At 45.6% G+C, this 22,034-nt stretch overlaps 1 protein-coding gene and 1 long non-coding RNA gene across 2 annotated transcripts in view; one reads left to right on the top strand and one right to left on the bottom strand.

Annotated features, from left to right (window-relative positions):
* Window positions 1–1,987, top strand: part of EIF2AK3 (eukaryotic translation initiation factor 2 alpha kinase 3) — a 79,680-nt gene extending 77,693 nt beyond the window's left edge. Inside the window, exon 17 of the mRNA XM_050754190.1 lies at window positions 792–1,987. Within this exon, the coding sequence (XP_050610147.1) occupies window positions 792–992 (201 nt within the window). The 3' untranslated portion in view covers window positions 993–1,987. The remainder of the gene's footprint in view (window positions 1–791) is intronic.
* LOC126933950 (uncharacterized) overlaps window positions 1–21,824 on the bottom strand; it is a 39,506-nt gene extending 17,682 nt beyond the window's left edge. Inside the window, exons 1-2 of the long non-coding RNA XR_007718779.1 lie at window positions 21,289–21,824; window positions 20,372–20,479 (exon numbers count right to left, since the gene is read on the bottom strand). This is a non-coding gene — a long non-coding RNA (uncharacterized LOC126933950). The remainder of the gene's footprint in view (window positions 1–20,371; window positions 20,480–21,288) is intronic.
* Window positions 21,825–22,034: the final 210 nt, after the last annotated feature.

The raw sequence follows: 22,034 nt of genomic DNA, 5'->3' as shown, positions 1-22,034 counted from the left end.
TAATGTCCAGTGTTCCACACTGTAGCACCAGTAAAATTTATATATTGATAAATCTTGCATTTCCTTAAATAATTAAGTTGGAGTTAGTATGTGTTCATTTTCAAATTGGAAAAAGTCAAAATTTATCTTTCAGTATTATAAGTATAATGAAGGGTTGCATTAAAAAATGGACTTTGTAACTAATATATTAATACCTATATATACTTACATATGTTTTACTAAAAATTGTCATCATGTATTTTGCAAACTTGATGGATCTATTCCCAGGGTGGCTCATAAGAGTACATGTTATATTCAAAGAGATTTTTAGAAACCAAGAAAAGGTGTTGGTTGCTGATCTCTGCTGTAATTTTTTCTAATTAAAATTTTTATTGAGATAATTGTAGATTTACATGCAATTGTAAGATTTTTAAAACTCAGATTATATCTGTGTTTCAAGGATGTGATTAAATAATCCTTTATAATATGTTAGAAAATCAAATTACCCAAAAATTGTCCATGCTTTTTTGGAATGAGGGTTGGCAAACTAGTGCCCACAGGCCAAATCCAGCCTACCACCTATTTTTATAATAAAGTTTTATTGGAACACAGCCATGTCCATTAATTTACGACTTGTCTCTGGCTGCTTTTGTTCATCGATAGCAGAGCTGAGTAGTTATCAGAGACTTGAAAACTCGAATATGGCTCAAAAACTTAAAATATATGCAGAAAAATTTTGCCAACACTGATTTTAAAAACTGTACAGTGATCAAACCTGGCCATTTCATCACAAAACAATTTTTATATTTCAGTATATGATGGTTCAAGACATGCTCTCTCCATCCCCCATGGAACGACCTGAAGCTACAAACATCATTGAAAATGCTGTGTTTGAGGACTTGGACTTTCCAGGAAAAACAGTGCTCAGACAGAGGTCTCGCTCCTTGAGTTCATCGGGAACAAAACATTCCAGACAGTCCAACAACTCCCATAGCCCTTTGCCAAGCAATTAGCCTTAAGTTGTGCTAGCAACCCTAATAGGTGACACAGATAGTAGCCTACTTCTTAGAACATGCCTGTCCAAAATTGCAGACTTGGAAAGTTTGTTATTTGCTCAATTTTCTTGTGGACTACTTTTTTTATATCAAATTTAAGCTGGATTTGGGGGCTTAACCTAATTTGAGCCAACTCTTGAGTTTTGCTATATGTAAAGAAAGGGCTATCTTTGTTCTTTGTTAGTCTCTTGAAACTGGCTGCTGGCCAAGCTTTATAGCCCTCATCGTTTGCCTAAGGAGGAAGCAGCAATCCCTAAAATATATATAGTGAAAACTAAAATGGAAATATTTTTATAATACAGAAGAAGGAAAGTCCCCCTATGTGGTAACTGTATTGTTCTAGAAATATGCTTTCTAGAGATACGATGATTTTGAAACTGATTTCCAGAAAAAGCTGACTCCACTTCTGTCCCTGGTGGGTAAATTAGGAATCTGCACTATTTTGGAGGACAAGTAGCACAAACTGAAGAACGGTGTATGTCCATAGTTTTATAGTCCTATTTGTAGCATTCAATAGCTTTTATTCTTTAGATGGTTCTAGGGTGGGGTTAGAGCTTTTTGTACTTTTACCTCCAATAAAGGGAAAATGAAGCTTTTTATGTAAATTGGTTGAAAAGTCTAGTTTTGGGAGCAAAAAAGCTGTAGTAAGAAATGGATCATATATATTACAACTAACTTCTTCAACTATGGACTTTTTAAGCCTAATGAAATCTTAAGTGTCTTATATGTAATACTGTAGGTTGGTACTTCCCCAAAACTGATTATAGGTTAACAGTTTAATCATTAACTTGCTAACATGTTTTTATTTTTCACTGTAAATATGTTTATGTTTTATTTATAAAAATTCTGAAATCAATCCATTTGGGTTGGTGGTGTACAGAACACACTTAAGTGTGTTAACTATTGTGACTTCTTTCAAGTCTAAATGATTTAATAAAACTTTTTTTAAATTACGTATGGTTGACTCTTATTTTGAGGAGTTAGTCCCAAAATGGTAGATTTTCAGAGTTATAAAATGGTATCATAGATCTAGAAAGAGTCATAAACCTATCCTCAAGAAAACTTCTTCCTAACCCATTTCAGACAGGTATCTTTTTCACCATTTCCCAAAGACTTGGCAGGCCCTTTCAAAATTCACAAGGTCCATAATTGACAGACATTTTTGCTCAGTGCCTACCCTGTGCCCAGGACTGGGAATATAGAGGGGACTCTCCCCTAAAGGGAGAGCTCTCAGAGAAAAGGGCTGTGGTGATGCTAGTTGTATTGATACCGAGGTGCATCTGACATGTGCCACATGGAGGCATGTGGCATGCTGGGCTGACGGGGCATGAACCAGCTAGACACAACCTAGAAAGGTCAAAATGCATAGCATCTCCATCTTACAAACAAATAATGTGTGCCACACAAGGTGATGAGCAACCTGTCAGCTGGAAAAACACTTCCCAGATCTTTGTGGCTGACTGTCTATCCGGACTCACTTGCAGCAGCGCTGCTCTAATGACTTCCCCAGCCTCTAATTGGTTCCTGGCCAGCTCACCCCCGTTGTCTTCATCTCTTGGTCTGCCTGCCTTAGTTGCTATTCCGTTTCTCCCTTCTTCTTTACCCCAGCCAGGGGTGTGCTTTTGGCAGCATACCCCACTCAGTCCCCCAAAGATCCTTTGACCCCCCGGGACTCCCCTAGGAGCTAGCCATGGCAGACACTGCTATTACCACTCTACTTACGGTCAAACCCAGGTCCAGAAAGGTGCTGTGATTTGTCCAAGGCCACAAAGACAGCAAGAGCAGAACCGGGATCAAAACCTAGGTACTGAGATTCCTAGTCAGTGTTTTGTCTACTCCCTTGCACCAAGCTGTCTAGGGATTTGTAAATTCTTCTATGATGTAATCAGGTTTTCTTTCATTTTTACGCTGAGTCTGCTTTTGCTGACCACCAGCAGGAAAGTGGGCACGGGGTTGGGGAAGTTAAGAGACTGGGCTAGCAACACTTAAGTCCGTAACAGTAGTTAGAATGGAGACCCCTGTGTTTTCACCCACAGCCCTTTCTACTGACTCCAAACCCCACTGCACTCTTTAAGTTCTGTTGTTTTTCTGGCATCTTCCCATTCCCTGCCCTTGCCTCTGCTTTTAGCACATTGTATTTGATAACACTTATTCTCAGGCTGCAGAAGGAGCCAGCAACTCTGATGAAGATTAGCTCCCCCTTGTTCGTTTCTAAGATCTCAGAAAGTAAGGGGACACCTTCTTGTAGTCCAGTAACATCCAGCATAAAGCCTGGTACTTGATTACATATTTGCAGAATTGAGTTTGAGGAACCTAGATATAACCCCCACTACAATAAAAATTTGGCAAAAGTGAAGGAGGAAAGATGGCTTTAAAATCCTGATACTGGCTGGGTGCAGTGGCTCACACCTGTAATCCCAGCATTTTGGGAAGTCAAGGCAGGTGAATTGCTTGAGCTCGGGAGTTTGATACCAGCCTGGGCAACATAGCAGGACCCCATCTGTACAAAAGATACAAAAGTTAGCCAGGTGTTGTGGTGCATGCCTGGAGTCCTGGCTACTCCTCCGGGGGCTGAGGTGGGAGAATCGCATGAGCCCAACAGGCAGAGGTTGCAGTGAGCTGTGGTTGCACCACTGCACTCCAGTCTGGGCGGGAGAGTGAGACCCTGTCTCAAAAAAGAATCCTGATGCTAAAAACAGATGAAAGCATCAAATCCCAGAAGTGTTTTGTTTTGTTTTGTTTTGTTTGAGACGGAGTCTCCCTTTGTTGCCCAGGCTGGAGTGCAGTGGCACCATCTCGGCTCACTGCAACCTCCACCTCCTGGGTTCAAGCGATTCTCCTGCCAGGAAAGAGCACAGGGCTCTCCTGATTCACCCTTCAGGGAGGCAGTAGGACTAGCCTGAGAGCTGGTCCGGGGATAGGAAGCCCATAAGAAATTTTGAAAACTAGTTACCTAGTCTGCTGTTTGCCTCCCAGGATTAGACAGAAAAGCAGACCTTTATGATGTTAGGATGGTGTGGGGCGTTTTCTTACTGATACCTTTCTCTGGATGCATTTACAACAAAAGCTATTTTATTTCTGTGCCATTTTTCTCTGAGAGAGTGGAGATAGAATAAGCTCCCAGTCTAACCACTAGCCATAGTGGAGAAGTCAAGGGCTAAGCAGGGACTCTGGATGTTCTTTGGCTCACTGCTGGGAACATCTATGATCCCCCATAACTAGATTGTCAAGGCACTGCCTGGCGAGACTTCCCCCTGGAGAGCCTATCCCTGCAACTACAGTAGCTGTCACCAGGTGGCTCATTTTCACCGTTTTCCCCAAGTACAGTCATGCGTTGCTTAAAGATCTGAGAAATGCGTTATTAGGTGATTTCGTCCTGCAAACATCACAAAGTGTACTTACACAAACCCAGACGGCACAGCCTACTGCACACCTGGGCTGTATGGTGCAGGCTATTGCTACACACCTGGACAGCATGATGTCTACCGAATACTGTAGGCCATGGTAACAAAATGGTAAGTATTTGTGTGTCTAAACATAGAAAGGGACAGTAAAAATACGGTATTAAAAACTTTTTTTTTTTTTGAGACGGAGTCTCACTCTTGTCACCCAGGCTGGAGTGCAGTGGTGCGACCTCAGCTCACTGTAATCTCTTCTTCTTCGTTCAAGCAATTCTCATGCCTCAGCCTCTGGAATAGCGGGGATTACAGGTGCCTGCCACCAGGCTCAGCTAAGTTTTGTATTTTTAGTAGAGACAGGGTTTCATCATGTTGGTCAGGCTGCCCTCGAACTCCTGACCTCAGGTGATACACCCACCTCAGCCTCCCAAAGTGCTGGGATTAGAGGCATAAACCACCGCGCCCAGCCCCGGTATTACAATCTTATGGGACCACTGTTGTATATGTGTTCCCTCACTGACTAAAATATTGTTCTGTGGCACGTGACTGTAGTAGACAGTTGAGGACTGAGATAAAGAACATTCTTCCACCTGTAAAGGTATTCCTCCCTCCCCTCATACGTTCAACACATCATGAGAACAAGCATGTCAACATAATCTAAATATGGCAGATATTGCAAAATTCAACCATACGAAGTCCCACATGCCATGAACTGCTTTTAAATTTCTCATGTGGACAATGACTTAAAACAACAAATAGGCTAGGTGCGGTGGCTCACGTCTATAATCCCAGCACTTTGGGAGGCTGAGGTGGGAGGATTACTTAAGCCCAGGAGTTTGAGACCAGTCTGGGCAACATGGCGAAATCCCGTCTCTACAAAAAAAAAAAAAAAATTAGAAAATAGAATAGAAAACAGCCAGGCATGGTGGCACATACTTAGAGTCCCAGCTGCCTGGGAGGCTGAAGTGGAAGGATCACCGGAGCCTGGGAGGTTGAGGCTACAGTGAGCCATGATTGTGCCACTGCACTCCAGCCTGGACTACAGAGTGAGACTTTGTCTCAAAATAAACAAACAAAAAACAAATACAGGAACAGTATGTACCTGGCTACTTCCAACAGCTCTACTCCTAACAACTCTTAGTATCCCTAATCCCTAATCCCTTACTCGGTGCCTCCCTCTTTGGAGCAGCTGAGTAGCTTTCTTTTCTGATTCTTCTTCGTGTTCTAGGGGACTAAGAAAAGGTTGGGGAAGGGAGAGGGAACAGAGAGAACACCCCATGCAAAGGAATGGAGGGAGGGCAGGAGTAAAAAAGAAAGTTCTCAAAGGTGGTGGGGAGCAGACCAACTTAAAAATTATTTTTGAGTCGGAAAGGCCAGGACACTGGAATTCACTAAATACAGATGAAAGAGAAGATGGCTCCTGAGTTTCTGGTGTGGACGATTTTATAGAATCCGGAGGAGGGTGCAGTTTGGGGACAGAAGAAATGACAGATATCCCTTTTTGAAGATGATGGATGAGTATTCCAGGACTTTGTTGGTAAACAGTTAAGGTATTATTAGAAAATCAGAAGCTGGCCGGGCGCGGTGGCTCAAGCCTGTAATCCCAGCACTTTGGGAGGCCGAGACGGGCGGATCACGAGGTCAGGAGTTCGAGACCATCCTGGCTAACACGGTGAAACCCCGTCTCTACTAAAAAATACAAAAAAACTAGCCGGGCGAAGTGGTGGGCACCTGTAGTCCCGGCTACTCGGGAGGCTGAGGCAGGAGAATGGCGTAAAAACCCGGGAGGCGGAGCTTGCAGTGAGCTGAGATCCGGCCACTGCACTCCACCCTGGGCGACATAGCGAGACTCCGTCTCAAAAAAAAAAAAAAAAAAAAAAAAGAAAATCAGAAGCTGTAGAAAGTTACTGAACTGAGGAAGGACATGATGAGAGATTCTAAGATCACTATAGGCTGGACACAGAGGCTTACTCCTATAATTCCAACACATTGGGAGGTCAAGGCAGGAGGACTGCTTAAGCCCAGGAGTTCAAGACTAGACTGGGCACCATAGTGAGATCCCTATCTCTAATTTTTTTTTTTTTTTTTTTAATCACAAGATCACTATGGGGACTGAGGAAGAGGGTTGACAAGAGGGAGAAAGAGTTGGAGATGAAACCAGACAGGGGCCGTTAGCCTTTATCCAGCAAGAGGTTAGAGGGCCTGAGCCAGGGCAGTGGAAGCTGAAAGCCATCCCTTCTTTGTCCAACAGCTGACCACGTGCTAGCTCCCAACAACCAGCGGAGGGCCTTCTATCAATGCTCTGTAATGTTGAGTTTTAAAGGACTTCAGGGGCTGCTATAGTGACTGGCTCTTTGGGAAGAAGCTGCTGCTTTCTCAAATGTTAGCTTTTAGAGTACCCAGAGAACACTGTCATAAATGATGGCAGCCACTTGGGGACCAGCTCCTCTCTTGCTAGCAGCAAGAATGTGAGTAGGAAGAGGAGAGGAAACAGTATAGAATTTGCGGGCGTAGAGCTCTACTGCCTGCCAGGAAGAGCCTGGGAGAATTTTCGCCACCCAGAAAGGTCACAAACTTGCCCCGAGGGAGTCAGAGGGTTTTATACTGAGAAGTAATGAAGGAGAAAGGGTGCTGTTTCTCCAAAAGGATCTTTTCATGACTTACTCAAGAAAACGGCTGTCCAGCCTGGCCAACATGGTGAAACCTCATCTCTACAAAAAAAAAAAAAAAAAAAAAAAAGCAAAAATTAGCCAGGCACACTGGTGCACGCTTATAGTTCCAGCTACCGGGGAGGCTGAGGCCGGAGAACCGCTTGAACCCTGGAGGTGGTAGCAGGAATTGTCGGTACAAAGACCTGGCCCAGGAAGAAGAAGAGTTCAGGCTGGCCAAGCCAAGATCGTGCCACTGCGCTCCAGTCTGGGCCACAGAGCGAGACTCCGTTTCAAAACAAAACAAACAAAAAAAGCCCAAATGAATAAGTGAAGATATATTCATATTATAGACACGCAATAAGTCAGTAGCACAAGTAGAATTACTAAATGGTTTATTAAGCAGATAAATGACAAATGCAAGTTGCAGAGAAGTGTGAATAGTACAATTGCAACCAAGTAAAAGAGTTTCTATGTCTGTTTAAATGGAATTTTTCATGGGCGTAGAGGAAGTTTTGGAAGGATTCTCACCAAATGCTACACTAGTTACCTTACAAAGGTACAGCTGGGGAGGGTGGAGAAGATTATTAACTTCAATATGCATCTCAGCATTGTTTGAGTTCTTTCCAATGCAGATAATGCTTTAATGCAATGTGATTAATAAATTAGATTTTAAAATTAAGAAAAAGGACACCAATAAACAACATTTACTATATATATATACTTTTTTTTTTTTTTTTTTTTGAAACGGAGTCTTGCTCTGTCGCCCAGGCTGGAGTGCAGTGGCCAGATCTCAGCTCACTGCAAGCCCCGCCTCCCGGGTTCACGCCATTCTCCTGCCTCAGCCTCCTGAGTAGCTGGGACTACAGGCGCCCGCCACCTCGCCCGGCTAGTTTTTTTGTATTTTTTAGTAGAGACGGGGTTTCACCGTGTTAGCCAGGATGGTCTCGATCTTCTGACCTCGTGATCCACCCGTCTCGGCCTCCCAAAGTGCTGGGATTACAGGCTTGAGCCACCGCGCCCGGCCTACTTTTTTTTTTTCGAGACGGTGTTTCACTCTTGTCACTCAGGCTGGGCTGGAGTGCAATAGTGTGATCTCAGCTCACTGCAACCTCTGCCTCCCGGGTTCAAGGATTCTCCTGCCTCAGCCTCCCAAGTAGCTGGGATTACAGGCATGCACCACCATGCCTGGCTAATTTTTTGTGTTTTCAGTAGAGACGGGGTTTCACCATGTGGGCCAGGCTGGTCTCAAACTCCTGGCCTCAAGTGATCCACCTGCCTCAGCCTCCCAAAGTGCCAGGATTACAGGTGTGAGCCACCGCCCCTGGCCAGCATTTACATTATCTTAGTTGATCTCATATTTGTATTCTGCTTTACAGTTTATTTGACATAGTCTCATTTAACTCTAATAGGATCTCTGCAAAGCAGGTATTTTCATTACTGTTTTATATGTAAAAAACAAACAAACAAACAAAAAATAATTAAAATAACTACAACAGCCTAACAGGAAGCTTGAAATAATACAGTTATCATTGCATTGCCCTTGTTAGTATAACAATCCCCACTTTTCTGAATAACCCCCAATTCAGAGAGCATTTTAGAGGAGTAACAGGTGACAAGACAGTGCTGGGCTTTGGAATTAGGACTGGCTGCATTACTTCTTCCTTGTTTACAATTTTCCTTCAGCTTTCCAATCTGTTTCCTCACTGCAAACAGTACAATTTGAAAATTAAGCAATATAATATATAATATTTAGTGTAGAGGCCGGGCGCGGTGGCTCACACCTCTAATCCCTTTGGGAGGCCGAGACCGGCGGATCACAAGGTCAGGAGATCGAGACCATCCTAACACGGTGAAATCCCGTCTCTACTAAAAATACAAAAAATTAGCTGAGCGTTGTGGCGGGTGCCTGTAGTCCCAGCTACTCGGGAGGCTGAAGCAGGAGAATGGCCTGAACCCGGGAGGCAGAGCTTGCAGTGAGCTGAGATCATGCCACTACACTCCAGGTTGGGCAACAGAGAGACTCCGTTTCAAAAAAAAAAATTTCGTGTAGAACCTGGTAAATAGAACTCAATAAACGGAAGCAAAATGAAATCACAACTTCAGTTCTCTCAATTCTAAAATGGGCACAGTCCTGTGGTAGGCTTATTCTGAGGACTAAGAGACAACTAAGAGTTAAAGGGTCATACAAATATGTGTGATTTATATTTCTTACGATTATATGATGGGGGAGAAAGGTACAGAAAAAAACCTTTAGTAAAACACGCAGCATATAAAAACTTTATAATGTTTATGTTTTATGTTTAAATTGACTATGCCTATGACAAGGACTTAGAGGCTGGCATTTGATCCGGTGAGGACAACGTGTTTTGCAAATATAAAAGTATGGTTATTATTCAAGTAGTCAAGAAACGCCTTTGTTGTATAGGGGTTTCGGGCTGCCCAGGGGGTGGAAGAGGGCTGGGAATGCCTCCTTTCTCCCAGGCCTTTGACCCTAGCTGCCGATCTACAGGAATCAGCGGGGAGCCGGGGCGCAGCGTGGCCGGAGGGTTTGGAGATGAAAGATAGGAGGATGCCGTCTGTATTCTGGGACAGGGGCAGGGACTCTGGCTCGGGCGCAGCTGGGAGCGGCGGCAGGACCTGTCGGTACAAAGACCTGGCCCAGGAGGAAGAAGAGTTCCCGGGTGGCCAAGTGGTGACAACAGACGCCGAGGCAAAGAGGGGGCTCCGCGGGCCAGCGGCGCTCTGCGTTCCCCGGCAAGGCCTTGGGATAGAGGGCGGGAGACTGAGTGTCACCGAGTCAGTCCAGTGCTGTGACTGATCCTCTTGTGCCAGATGCCGGAGGGTGAGCTGGGCATGAGAACCACCGGCGATGGAGGTGTGGCTTGCGGGAGATGCTGGTGAAGGAGGAGGAGGGGCGGGAGGAGTCCGTCGCTCTCCTAGGTTAATTACCACTCACTCCGCCCTCGGGGCTAATGGATTCGTCCGGGGCGCAGACCTGCTGGGCAGCCAGAGGGTGGCTCCTGGGTAAGTTTCAAAACCAGCGTTTCTGGAAGACTTGCTGCATACCATGTCCTATCCTAGGCAGTTTATATTCGTGGTATCTCATAGAATACCTTCAATAACCTTGGGAGATACTATGGCCCCCATTTTATGGAGGAGGAAACTGAGGCTTACTGAATCAAAGGATTTCCATGCAATGGGTATAATCAGGCAAATCATAGGTGAATTTTAAGTAGTTTAAAAAAAAAAAAGAAAATAACTCAATTTAGCTACTCATCAGAAATACAGGCCGGGCACAGTGGCTCACACCTGTAATCCCAGCACTTTAGGAGGCCAAGGCGGGGGGATCATGAGGTCAAGAGATCGAGACCATCCTGGCCAACATGGTGAAACCCCGTCTCTACTAAAAATACAAAAATTAGCTGGGCATGGTGGCGTGCACCTGTAGTCCCAGCTATTCGGGAGGCTGAGGCAGGAGAATCGCTTGAACCCAGGAGGAAGAGGTTGCAGTGAGCCGAGATCATTTGCCACTGCACTCCAACCTGGCCTATAGAGCAAGACTCCATTAAAAAAAAAAAAAAAAAAGTAAAGAAAGAAATACAAACGAAACTAACAGCGGATCCCATTTTTCTGCTATCACATGGAAAACATTTAAAAGATTTATGTGTGTAAGTAAAAGTGTGATGAAAGAATTCTCTCATAGGCTGTTGTTAGAAATGTATCTTTATGATTGTTTTTTGTCAGTATCTGTCTAAATTCGAAAGATAATTTGTCTTGAAAATTCCACTTTGGGAATCTATTCTTTAAAAATAATCACATGGGTAAATGTTAATCTTAGTGGGAAAGGCAAGTAAAAGAGTTAAGGGTTTTTTAAATGTGATTGACCCACTATTACAGGGTTGCTGGAAAATACTAGCCTGGAGGTCCAATCAGCTCTATCCAATTCCAGTAATCATGACCCTCAGGCAGCTTCGCCATAATCACTGCACTCCGGCTTCACCAGGACCCACAGGCCCCTTTTCCAAGTGTAAGGGCTGTTTACCTGCAATAGACTCTCCAAGAGTGCTTGCTATAGTGCACATTTCTTGCAAGGCCTCTTTCAAGTTGTTTTTCTTCCTTTATTTGTTATTATTATTATTATTATTTTTGAGATGCTCAGGCTGGAGTGTGGTGTCACAATCTCAGCTCACTGCAAACTTTGCCTCCTGCATTTAAGCAATTCTCCTGCCTCAGCCTCCTGAGTAGCTGAGATTACAGGCATGTGCCACAATGCCCAGCTGATTTTGGGGTTTTTTGTTTGTTTGTTTCTGTTTTTGCTTTGAGATGGAGTTTCACTCTTGTCACCCAGGCTGGAATCCAATAGTGCGATCTCAGCTCACTGCAGCCTCCACCTCCTGGGTTCAAGTGATTCTCCTGATTCAGCCTCCTGAGTAGCTGGGACTACAGGCGTGCACCACCACACCTGGCTAATGTTTGTATTTTTAATAGAGACGGGGTTTTGCCATATTGGCCAGGCTGGTCTCAAACTCCTGGCCTCAAGAGATCTTCCTATCTCAGCTTCCCCAGTAACTGGGACTATAGGTGTGCACCACCCATCCACTACTTCCAAGATTTAAAGAATCCAAAGTTTTAAGAATCTATATTTTGAACACTCATAGGTGAGTCTAAGACATTGCTTCTCAATCTCGACAGCACAATAGAATAATAATGTGCCCTTAAAAAAAAAAAGAAAAGCAGCCAATACACAGGCAGCATTCCAGCCCTGCAAATCACAACCTGTGGGTGTGGAGCCCAAGCCTCAGGATTTTTTTAAGCCTCCCTATGATTCCAAAGTGCAGTCAAAGCTGAGAACCACGTGCCTCCCCTTTCATAGTGGCTACAGGACCACGAGCATCAGCAGAAATGCAGTGTCTCGGGTTCTACTCCAGACCTGCTGGACCAGAATTCATGCTTTAACAGGAAGCCAAAGTAATTCACACAAACATTAATATTTGAGATAGACTGTGGTGAGGTTTTAGATTTATTTCAACCCTCCTCCTGTACTGGCCCTACCCTGACTGCTTCAGGGACAGGCAGGCACTCAGATAAAGTGCACCTGGGCCATGGTTCATTCTACTGACATCTCCCAAGCAACTCCTAAGAGGAAGGGACTATTCTAGAAGGGACCTACAACCATTCCCCCAGATCCCTAAGCTCTGGATGGACAAATGCAGGCTGAATAGGAACTAGCTTTGAAGCTAGACAAATGTTGACAGTCAGAACTCTAGGTTTGTTGGAAACTTAAAGTAAACCAACAATGTGAGACATTTAGCAAAACTTCAGACACAAGCAGGTTGCATTCATTGGTCCCTACCACCTCTCACAGGACCTCAGAACTGGTCTGCCCACCTCCGGTCTCAAACCAACTCATGCTGTCATGACAGAATATTTTACAACATAAATCTGGCCGTGCTATTTCTTCCCTGCTTAACATCCTCTGAAAGTCCCTGGACATCCTCAGTTTCAAAGTCAAACTCATGAGCTTGGCCTACAAGGCCCTCCACCAACTGACCCAGTTGATCCTTAATTCTTGAGAACCCACATGTGCCCGTTCTGCTTTTCAGGAGTCACAAATGAACTCCTGGCCTTTTCCCAAGCTGCCATGCTCCCTAGCTTGTCTGTCTGTTCCCCCCCTTACTTCCTCTACCCACCTGGAAACCGTTCCTATCAAGTTTCTCCTCCAGGATCACAATCTGGGTGAATATCCTCCTGATCGGCCCTCATCCCAGTGAAGAGATGAACGAGACATAATTAGGAAGAGGCCTGTCACCTGACTTTGGGGGTTTTTTTATTTGTTTTTTTGAGACACGGTCTCACTCTTTTGCCTAGGATGGAGTGCAGTGACATGATCATGACTCACTGTAGCCTCAACCTCCTGGTCTCAAGTAATCCTCCCACCTCAACCTCCCAAGCAGCTGGGACTACAGGCACACATCATCACACCCAGCTAATTTGTTGTTGTTGTTGTTATTTTGTAGAGATGAGGTCTCACTCTGCTGCCCAGGCTGGAGTGCAGTGGCACAATCATGACTTACTGTAGCTGTGACCTCCTGGTCTCAAGCAATCCACCTCAGCCCTCGAGTAGCTGGGACTGCAGGCATGCACCACCACACCTGGATAATTTTTGTATTTTGTTGTAGAGACACGGTTTCACCATGTTGTCCAGGCTGGTCTCGAATTCCTGGGCTCAAGCTGTCCTCCCACCTTGGCCTCCCAAAGGTGAGATTACAGTCATGAGCCACTGTGCCCGGCCCTGACTTTTGATTTGAAGGCCCATCCAGTGAGAGCAGTTTGACTCTGTTCTCAAGGCACAGCTTTTAAGAGCCAAGACCCACCTGAGCTTGGACACACCAGGATACAGTTTTAAGTGTTTAACAGAAACCCAAATTACCAGTGACATAAACCAAGAGTTCTCAACCATGGCTGGGGAGCATCTTAAATATCCAATGCTGGCCAGGAGCCACCAGTGGCTCATGCCTGTAATCCCAGCACTTTGGGAGGCCGAGGTGGGTGGATCACCTGAGGTCAGCAATTCAAGACTAGCCTGGCCAACTTGATGAAACCCCATCTCTACTAAAAATACAAAATATTAGCCAGGCATGGTGGCAGGTGCCTGTAATGCCAGCTATTGGGAAGCTGAGGCAGGAAAATTGCTTGAACCCAGGAGGCAGAGGTTGCAGTGAGCTGAGATTGTGCCACTGCACTCTAGCCTGGCAACAAAGCGAGATTCTGTCTCAAAAAATTATCCAATGCCAGGCTATACTTCAGGCCAATTAAATCAGAAATTTAGGAGAAGTGGCAAGCATCAGTTTTTGTTTTTGTTTTTGTTTTTTTGAGATGGAGTCTCGCTCTGTTGCCCAGGCTGGAGTGCAGTGGCGTGATCTCGGCTACTGCAAGCTCTGCGTCCCGGGTTCACACCATTCTTCTGCCTCAGTCTCCCTAGTAGCTAGGACTACAGGCACCCGCCACCACACCCGGCTAATTTTTTTTGTTGTTTGTTTGTATTTTTAGTAGAGACGGGGTTTCACCGTGTTAGACAGGATGGTCTCGATCTCCTGACCTCGTGATCTGCCCGCCTCGGCCTCCCAAAGTGCTGGGATTACAGGCATGAGCCACTGCACCCGGCAGTATATATATATTTTTTTAAAGCTCCACAGTGATCCTAATGTTCAGGTAAGCTTGAGAAACATTGGCTCAAACAATTGGAGGTTTATTTTATTCCATGCGACACTCCAGACCTGACGAGACTACTGTGTACCACCCAAAAAGCCAGCGTTCTTCTCACTGCCATTTCACCATCCCTAGGGCAGGGCCCTTATCCACGAGGTCCAACTAGGCTCATAACTTGTCCAAGCACCAGGATGCAGGAGGGGAAGGGCATGGCCTGGGAAGAGCCATATACCATTTTTGCTTATGGCCCATTGGCGGGGATCTAGTCACATGGCTGTGTTTTATGCAAGGGAAGCTGGGAAATGTAGTCTTTATTCCAAGTGGCCATTGCTCAGCTAAAATCTTAGGGGTCTGTTAATACAGAAGAGAAGATGGCTATTGGAGAGAATCTAGCAAATTCAACCTAAGGAAGAATATTCTCAAGAACAGAATGGCCATGTACGCTCCCTGCCACCTGGAGAAGTCATCATGCCAGGAGAGAACCACAGCTCGAAGGCAGTCAGATATTCACTCAGCCCACAACTCAATTCTTCTTTCTCAGTCACCACAGCCAATATACCAGCCTTCTTCCTGTTCCATGAGCACACCCAGCACTCTTCATCAGATGGCCTTGTGCTTGCCACCAAAGAGCTTCTGCCCAGAGTTTCTCCTGTCATTTGGATCTCAGAGAGGTATCCATTTTTTTTTCTTTTTCTTTCTTTCTTTTTTTTTCCTGAGGTGGAATCTTGCTGTGTGGCCCAAGCTGGAGTATAGTGCTTGGCTCACTGCAACCTCTGCCTCCTGGGTTCAAGCGATTCTCCTGCCTCAGCCTCCCTAGTAGTTGAGATTACAGGTGCCAACTACCACACCTGGCTAATTTTTGTATTTTTAGTAGAGATGTGGTTTCACCATGTTGGACAGGCTGCTCTCGAACTCCTGACCTCAAGTGATCTGCCCGCCTCAGTCTCCCAAAGTGCTGGGGTTACAGGCATGAGCCACTGCATCCAGCTTGCATTTTTTTTTTTTTTCATAGTGCTTATAATCTCTCTCTCTTTTCAGAGATGGGGTCTTGCTTTATTTCTCAGGCAAGAATGCAGTAGTACAATCTTGGCTCACTGAAGCCTCAGCCTCCAGGGCTCAAGGGATCCTCCTGCCTCAGCCTCCCAAGTAGCTGGGATTACAGGCACACGCCACTAAATATAGCTTTTTATTTTCCGTAGAGATGGAGGTCTCACTATGTTACCAAGGCTGGTCTTGGACTCCTGGGCTCAAGCAATCCTCCCGCCTTGGCCTCCCAAAGCACTGAGATTACAGATGTGAGCCACTGCATGCAGCAGTCCTTGTAATCTTGAGATAGACTACTAGGGTTCAAGTCCTGGCTCCACCATTCACTAGCTGTCTGACCTTTCTGTGTCTCAGTTTTCTCATCTATAAAATGGGGATGGTAATAGTGCCTGTTTCTACCTGTAAAGTTAAAGCTAAAACGGTAAATGTTACGCGTGTGTTTTATGGAGCATTTCCAAACTTGACTGTGCATTTTAAGAACACTTGGTTGTCTCTTTCAGGTTTTCACCCCCAGGCTCCTTGCGGGTCACCAATAATAACCTTGTTGCTATTAATACATCCAGTGCTAAGTCCTCAGTCCTGGCCCAGCAACAGCATCTGACGCTGCTCATCCGCAGATTGCTCCCTCCTCCCTGTCACCTTTCTTCACGTCATCTCCAGAACACCAGACCCCTGTGGGTTTTGTCCCACCTCAAAGCTCCCGCCATCTGCCTGACCTTTCAACTTTGACCTGCCCTAGACCTCAGTCCTCGGACCACTTCCACTCCTTGGCAAGGGACCGAGTCTCCTGATTTTCAATGCCATCCATATGCTGTTAATTCCTGAGGATCTATCTCCAGGCCCTGACCTCTCTCCTGGACTCCGCCCTGTGGAGCCAGCTGCCTCCTCAAATCGTAGAGGCATTTCAAACTTAATATTTCCAAAACCAAACTGATCTTCCCCAAATCCATTTGGACTATCGTCTTCTCCATCTCGATGAAAAGCAGGTCACCTTTCCAGTTTGCACAAGCCAAAAAAACGGAGTCATCATCCATGTCTCTTTCTCTCACGCACTCCACAGCCAATCTGTCGAGAAATCTCAGGCTCTGCCTTCACATACAATCAAAGTCCAACCGTTTCTCCACCTTCTCCACCTCCACAGTGATTGCTGTGGTCCACGCCACCCCTACCTCTCACCTGGATTATCCCGCTTCTCCCTTTGTCCCCTCTGTCTTTTCTCAAGCCAGTGGTCAAAGTGATTCTTCTAAAACAGAAACCAGGCCGGACATGGTGGCTCCCACCTGTAATCTCAGCACTTTGGGAGGCCAAGGCAGGTGGATCACTTGAGGTCAGGAGTTCAAGACCAGCCTTGCCAATATGGTGAAACCCCCATCTCTACTAAAATTACAAAAATGAGCTGGGCGTGGTGGCATGCACCTGTAACCCCAGCTACTCGGGAGGCTGAGACAGGAGAACTGCTTGATCCCAGGTGGTGGAGGTTGCAGTGAGCCGAGATCCCACCACTGCACTCCAGCCTGGGTAAAAGAGCAAGACTCTGTCTCAAAAATAAATAAATAAATAATAAAACAGAAACCAGGTTATGTGACCCCTTTGCTCATTACTTTACAGTGGCTCCTGTCTCACTTGAAATAAGAGTCACAGCCTTTATCAGGGCTTACCTGCACCTAGACAGTCCTGAGAAACCTTGTAACCACCCTGATACTGCCTCCCAGGCGCCTCCCCAGGGTCTGCCCTTCCTGTTCCTTGAGTCCCAGTCCTCCCTGTGCGAAGGGCTCCCCTTCTCCAAGGTGTTGCTCAAATGCCACCTTCTCTGAGGAACCTGTTGAGCCTCTGCCTGGTGTCATAACTCTGACATCCTCCTTGCCTGCTTTGTCTTTTTCCACTCCGCTTACAACCTCCAACATGTGCCGGGCGCGGTGGCTCAAGCCTGTAATCCCAGCACTTTGGGAGGCCGAGACGGGCGGATCACGAGGTCAGGAGATCGAGACCATCCTGGCTAACACGGTGAAACCCTGTCTCTACTAAAAATACAAAAAACTAGCCGGGCGAGGTGGCGGGCGCCTGTAGTCCCAGCTACTCGGGAGGCTGAGGCAGGAGAATGGCGTAAACCCGGGAGGCGGAGCTTGCAGTGAGCTGAGATCTGGCCACTGCACTCCAGCTCGGGCGACAGAGCCAGACTCCGTCTCAAAAAAAAATAAAAAAAAAAAAAAAAAAAAAAAAAAAAAAAAAAAACAACAACCTCCAACATGCCACGTTTCCCTCGTTTTATTTATTGTCATTTTCCCCAACTAGAATGGAATCTCCTTGTCTTATTATTATTTTTCATTTTTGCCATATTCCCGGTACTTAGAATTGTGCCTGGTACACAGGTGTTAAGTATGTATGTGCTAAATGAGAGGAATGAATTAATGATTGAATTAAAAATCATTTTTGTCCAGCATTGTGGGTCTGTTTCTTCATAGTATAAAGAACTCAGATGTATCATTTATGTTGCAAACATTGTCCTACTTTGTTCTTTGTCTTTTAATTTTTTTTTTTTTTTTTTTTTTTTTTTTTTTTTTTTGGGCAGGGTCTCACTCTGTCACTTAGGCTGGAGTGCTGTGGCATGATCTCGGTTCACTGCAGCCTCCGCCTCCTGGGTTCAAGTGATTCTCCCACCTCAGTCTCCCAAGTAGCTAGGACTCAGGAGCACACCACCATGCCTGGCTAATTTTTGTATTTTTGGTAGAGATGGGGTTTCACCAGGTTGCCCAGGCTGGTATTGAACTCCTGGACTCAAGAGATGTGTCAGCCTCAGCCTCCCAAAGTGTTAGGATTACAAGCATGAGCACTGCACCCGGCCTGCCTTTTTATTTTATGGGTTTTTTTCCATGCAGGAAGTTTGATTATTATGTAGGCAATGTATTAATTTAATTTTTTAATTTGTAGTTTCCAGATTTTATGTCATATTGAGAGAAACTTTCTTTTTATGTGTGTTTGTGTCTCTCTCTGTGTGTATATATACATATTTGTTGTGATAAAGTACACACATAAAATTTACCATTTTAACTATTTTTTAAGTGTAGAGATCTATGACATTAAGTACAGTCACACTGTAGTGCAATCATCATCACCATTTATCTCCAGAACTTTTCAACCTCCCAAACTGAAACTCTGTACCACTGAATAATAACTCTCCATTTCTTTCTTCCCCAACCCCTCACAACCACCATTCTTCCTCCTGTGTCTATGAGTCTGACTAGGCATCTTATACAAATAGAATATACATTCTTTTTTTTTTTTTTTTTTTTTTTGAGACGGAGTCTGGCTCTGTCGCCCGGGCTGGAGTGCAGTGGCCGGATCTCAGCTCACTGCAAGCTCCGCCCCCCGGGTTTACGCCATTCTCCTGCCTCAGCCTCCCGAGTAGCTGGGACTACAGGCGCCCGCCGCCTCGCCCGGCTAGTTTTTTGTATTTTTTAGTAGAGACGGGGTTTCACCGTGTTCGCCAGGATGGTCTCGATCTCCTGACCTAGTGATCCGCCCGTCTCGGCCTCCCAAAGTGCTGGGATTACAGGCTTGAGCCACCGCGCCCGGCCAGAATATACATTCTTTAATGTTTGGAAATTAACGGACACGTTCTGGAATGTTGCAAAGCCAAAACATTCTTTTAAATTTGTTTAAAATAGAGACAGGGTCTTGCTTTGTTGTCCAGGCTGCTCTTGAACTCCTTAGCTCAAGTGATTGTCACACATCAGCCTCCCAAAGTGCTGGGATTACAGGCACGAGACACCACTCCGGGCCCCAAAACATTCTTGAGGGTTTGGATATGGTTTATCTGCACCCAATCTCATCTTGAAATGTGATCCCCAGTGTGGCAGCATTAAGGAGTGGGGCCTACTGGGAAGTGTTCGGGTCATGGGGGCAGGTCCCTCATGAATGGCTTGGCGCAGTTCTTGAGGAAGTGAGTGAGTTCTTGCTCTCAAGGGACTGGGAATGAATCAGTTCCCAGGAGAGTAGGTTGTTACAAAGCCAGGACACTCTTCATGTTTTCTTTTCTTTGCTTGAGTCCACTTACCCGTTGACTTTCTCTGCCATATTATGACACAGCATGAAAGTCTTCTTCAGAAGCCAGAGCCATGCCCTTGAACTTCCCAGCCTGCAGAACCATGAGCTAAATATACCTCTTTCTTATATAAATTACCCAGTCTCAGGTGTTCTTTAATAGCAACACAAAATGGACTAGTAAAATTTTTTTTTTTTTGAGATGCAGTTTCACTCTTGTTGCCCAGGCTGGAGTGCAATGGCTTGATCTCGACTCACTGCAACCTCTGCCTCCTAGGTTCAAGCAATTCTCCTGCCTCAGCCTCCCAAGTAGCCCACCACCACGCTCAACTAATTTTTTGTATTTTTAGTAGAGATGGGGTTTCACCATGTTGGCCAGGCTGGTCTCGAACTCCTGACCTCAGATGATCCTCCCACCTCAGCCTCTCAATGTGCTAAGATTACAAGTGTGAGTCACCATGCCCCAGCTGTAAACGACATTTCAATCTGTGCATGCTCTGATCCACCTTACCCTAGCTCCCGAGTTATAGTTTATCTCCAGTAAAGACTTGCCACTGTCTGTCCAAGACTTCCAGGGGCTGTGCATCCTCTTCTGCTATTTCTCAGCGTGTGATTCACATGGCACCAGTGACTCAGCCGCCAGTGAACCATATAAAACAACAGCTTACTGGAGTTCACACCAGATCTAATGACTCTCCATCCAGACCTGGTAGAACTGAGGAATTAGCATTTGACCCAGGCACTCCACTGCCATCCCCTGCTAGGAACTCTCAGAGTCAAAGGTCAACCGTGAGTGGCCACTTGATCTGGAAGAGGGCACACTGTCATAGAAGCCTGGGGCCTAAATCCTCACGCCTTGGTTGCTGGTGCTTTCTGTGAAATGAATGTAAGAATTCCTGTGTCACAGAGAAATGAAGTTGGAAGACAATACTCTCTGTGGCCATGTTTTGCAAGCTCTGAAATACATACAACATACAAAAGCTGTTAGCACTACCTTCAAGCCCCCAGTCCTGTCTCTGCAGCCTCTGCCACGGGGTCCAGGCCAAAAAAAGACAAAAGCATCCATAGAGTTGACATCATGGTGGTGGGGGGCACACAGAATCTACAAGCAAGGGTGGGAAAATAGGTGTCAATCAATTCTCTTTTATATTAATAATGGAAAGAAACACTGTATTAGCCCTTTAAAAATGTTAAGTGCATTCATGTACTTTCTTTTCTGTATCTTGTGAAATGGGTGTAATTATCCTCCTTCTACACATGAGAAAACGAAAGGTCAAAATGAGATTTTTATGGGAGGAGGAAGCCAAACCCAGCTCAGCCAATGGCAGCTCAGCTACCACCCGTGTGACATTTGGCCAAGTCACCTGAGGCCTTGGTTTTCTCTGCTACAACGTAGGCCTGATGGCTGTATTCGCTCAATGGTGAAGGTAGGTATTGGGTAAGATAAGGTATGTGCTCAGCCCAATGTTTGGGCTGGCACATTGCATGACTTTGTGAGTCTAGTTCCAGGATACCTGCTCCTGATTCTCTGCTCTCAGCCTCATATTGAGGAACGTCAGGGGACCCTAAAAAATACAAGAGGAATGAAGACAGATGGGGATGGCTGCTGGAATCTGGCCATGTTCTGCCCAGAAACAAACTAGGTGAAGAGTAAAGAGTTTTATTCTGAGACTATTAAAATGTCTGTTGACCACAGCAGGCTCCCCCTGGATCTAGTCACTAAACACAGCTATTGGACCAGGGCAGAGCTTGGACTAGGAAGACACAGGGGTTGACTGAGACACCACCCAAACCCAATTTGGAGTTCCTATTGTCCTGCTTTTCCCCAAAGGCAACTTCAGTTGGAGAGAGTAGAATTCAGTGGGCAAAGTTGTGAGTCAACCTCAGGAATGTCTTTCCAGGTCACTTTACCTGATATTGCCAGGTACTGAGAGCTTCCTTGCTCTCTGCCTGGAGCCTGAAGCTGCTGGGGGCAGTTGCAGAAGACGCCTAGAGCCCTTCCCCCTCTTTCCTGTGCAGGCCCTTGGAAAACTGTTTCTCTCTCTCACCCTCGTTCCTTCCTTCAGTATTTGTTGGGCACCTGCTATATGCCAGGTTTCAAGAGCAAGAAAGAAAATAAAATGCTCCAAGAGACGTTTAAAAAAGAAATTATTCTAAAGATAATACACATTAAAATTAAGCATGGCTGGGCATGGTGGCTAACACCTGTAATCCAGCACCTTGGGAGGCTGAGGTGGGCGAATCACATGAGGTCAGGAGTTTGAGACCAGCCTGGCCAACATGGCAGAACCCCATCCCTACTAAAAATACAAAAATTAACTGGGCGTGGTGGCACATGCCTGTGTTCGAAACAAGTGCTCAGTCCCGCAAAGAAGAACCAGCACTCAGGCAAACAGTTTTCTCAGCAAGGCAATTACTTCTGCAGAAGGGTGCTGCCTGTGTCAGCCACGATGGCAAGAGCAGCCCAACAAAGGAGAGAAGGGGTTTTTATCCCTAACGCAGTTCTTGTTTTTGTGTCCTTTCCCCATTGGCTGGAGTTGAACCTCACAATCTAAACTGACTCGACTGGCTAAGACTTAAAATTCTCCAAATAGGGTAAACACTCCATTTGCTAAAAGAGGAGTGGGGAGGAGAGACTGTTACTAACTAGGCAAGAG

The sequence above is a fragment of the Macaca thibetana genome, chromosome 13, assembly GCF_024542745.1.
Source record: "Macaca thibetana thibetana isolate TM-01 chromosome 13, ASM2454274v1, whole genome shotgun sequence".
Lineage (NCBI taxonomy): Eukaryota > Metazoa > Chordata > Mammalia > Primates > Cercopithecidae > Macaca > Macaca thibetana.
The sequence above is the reverse complement of the archived record's forward strand: the minus strand, read 5'-3'. Positions and strand labels throughout refer to the sequence as shown.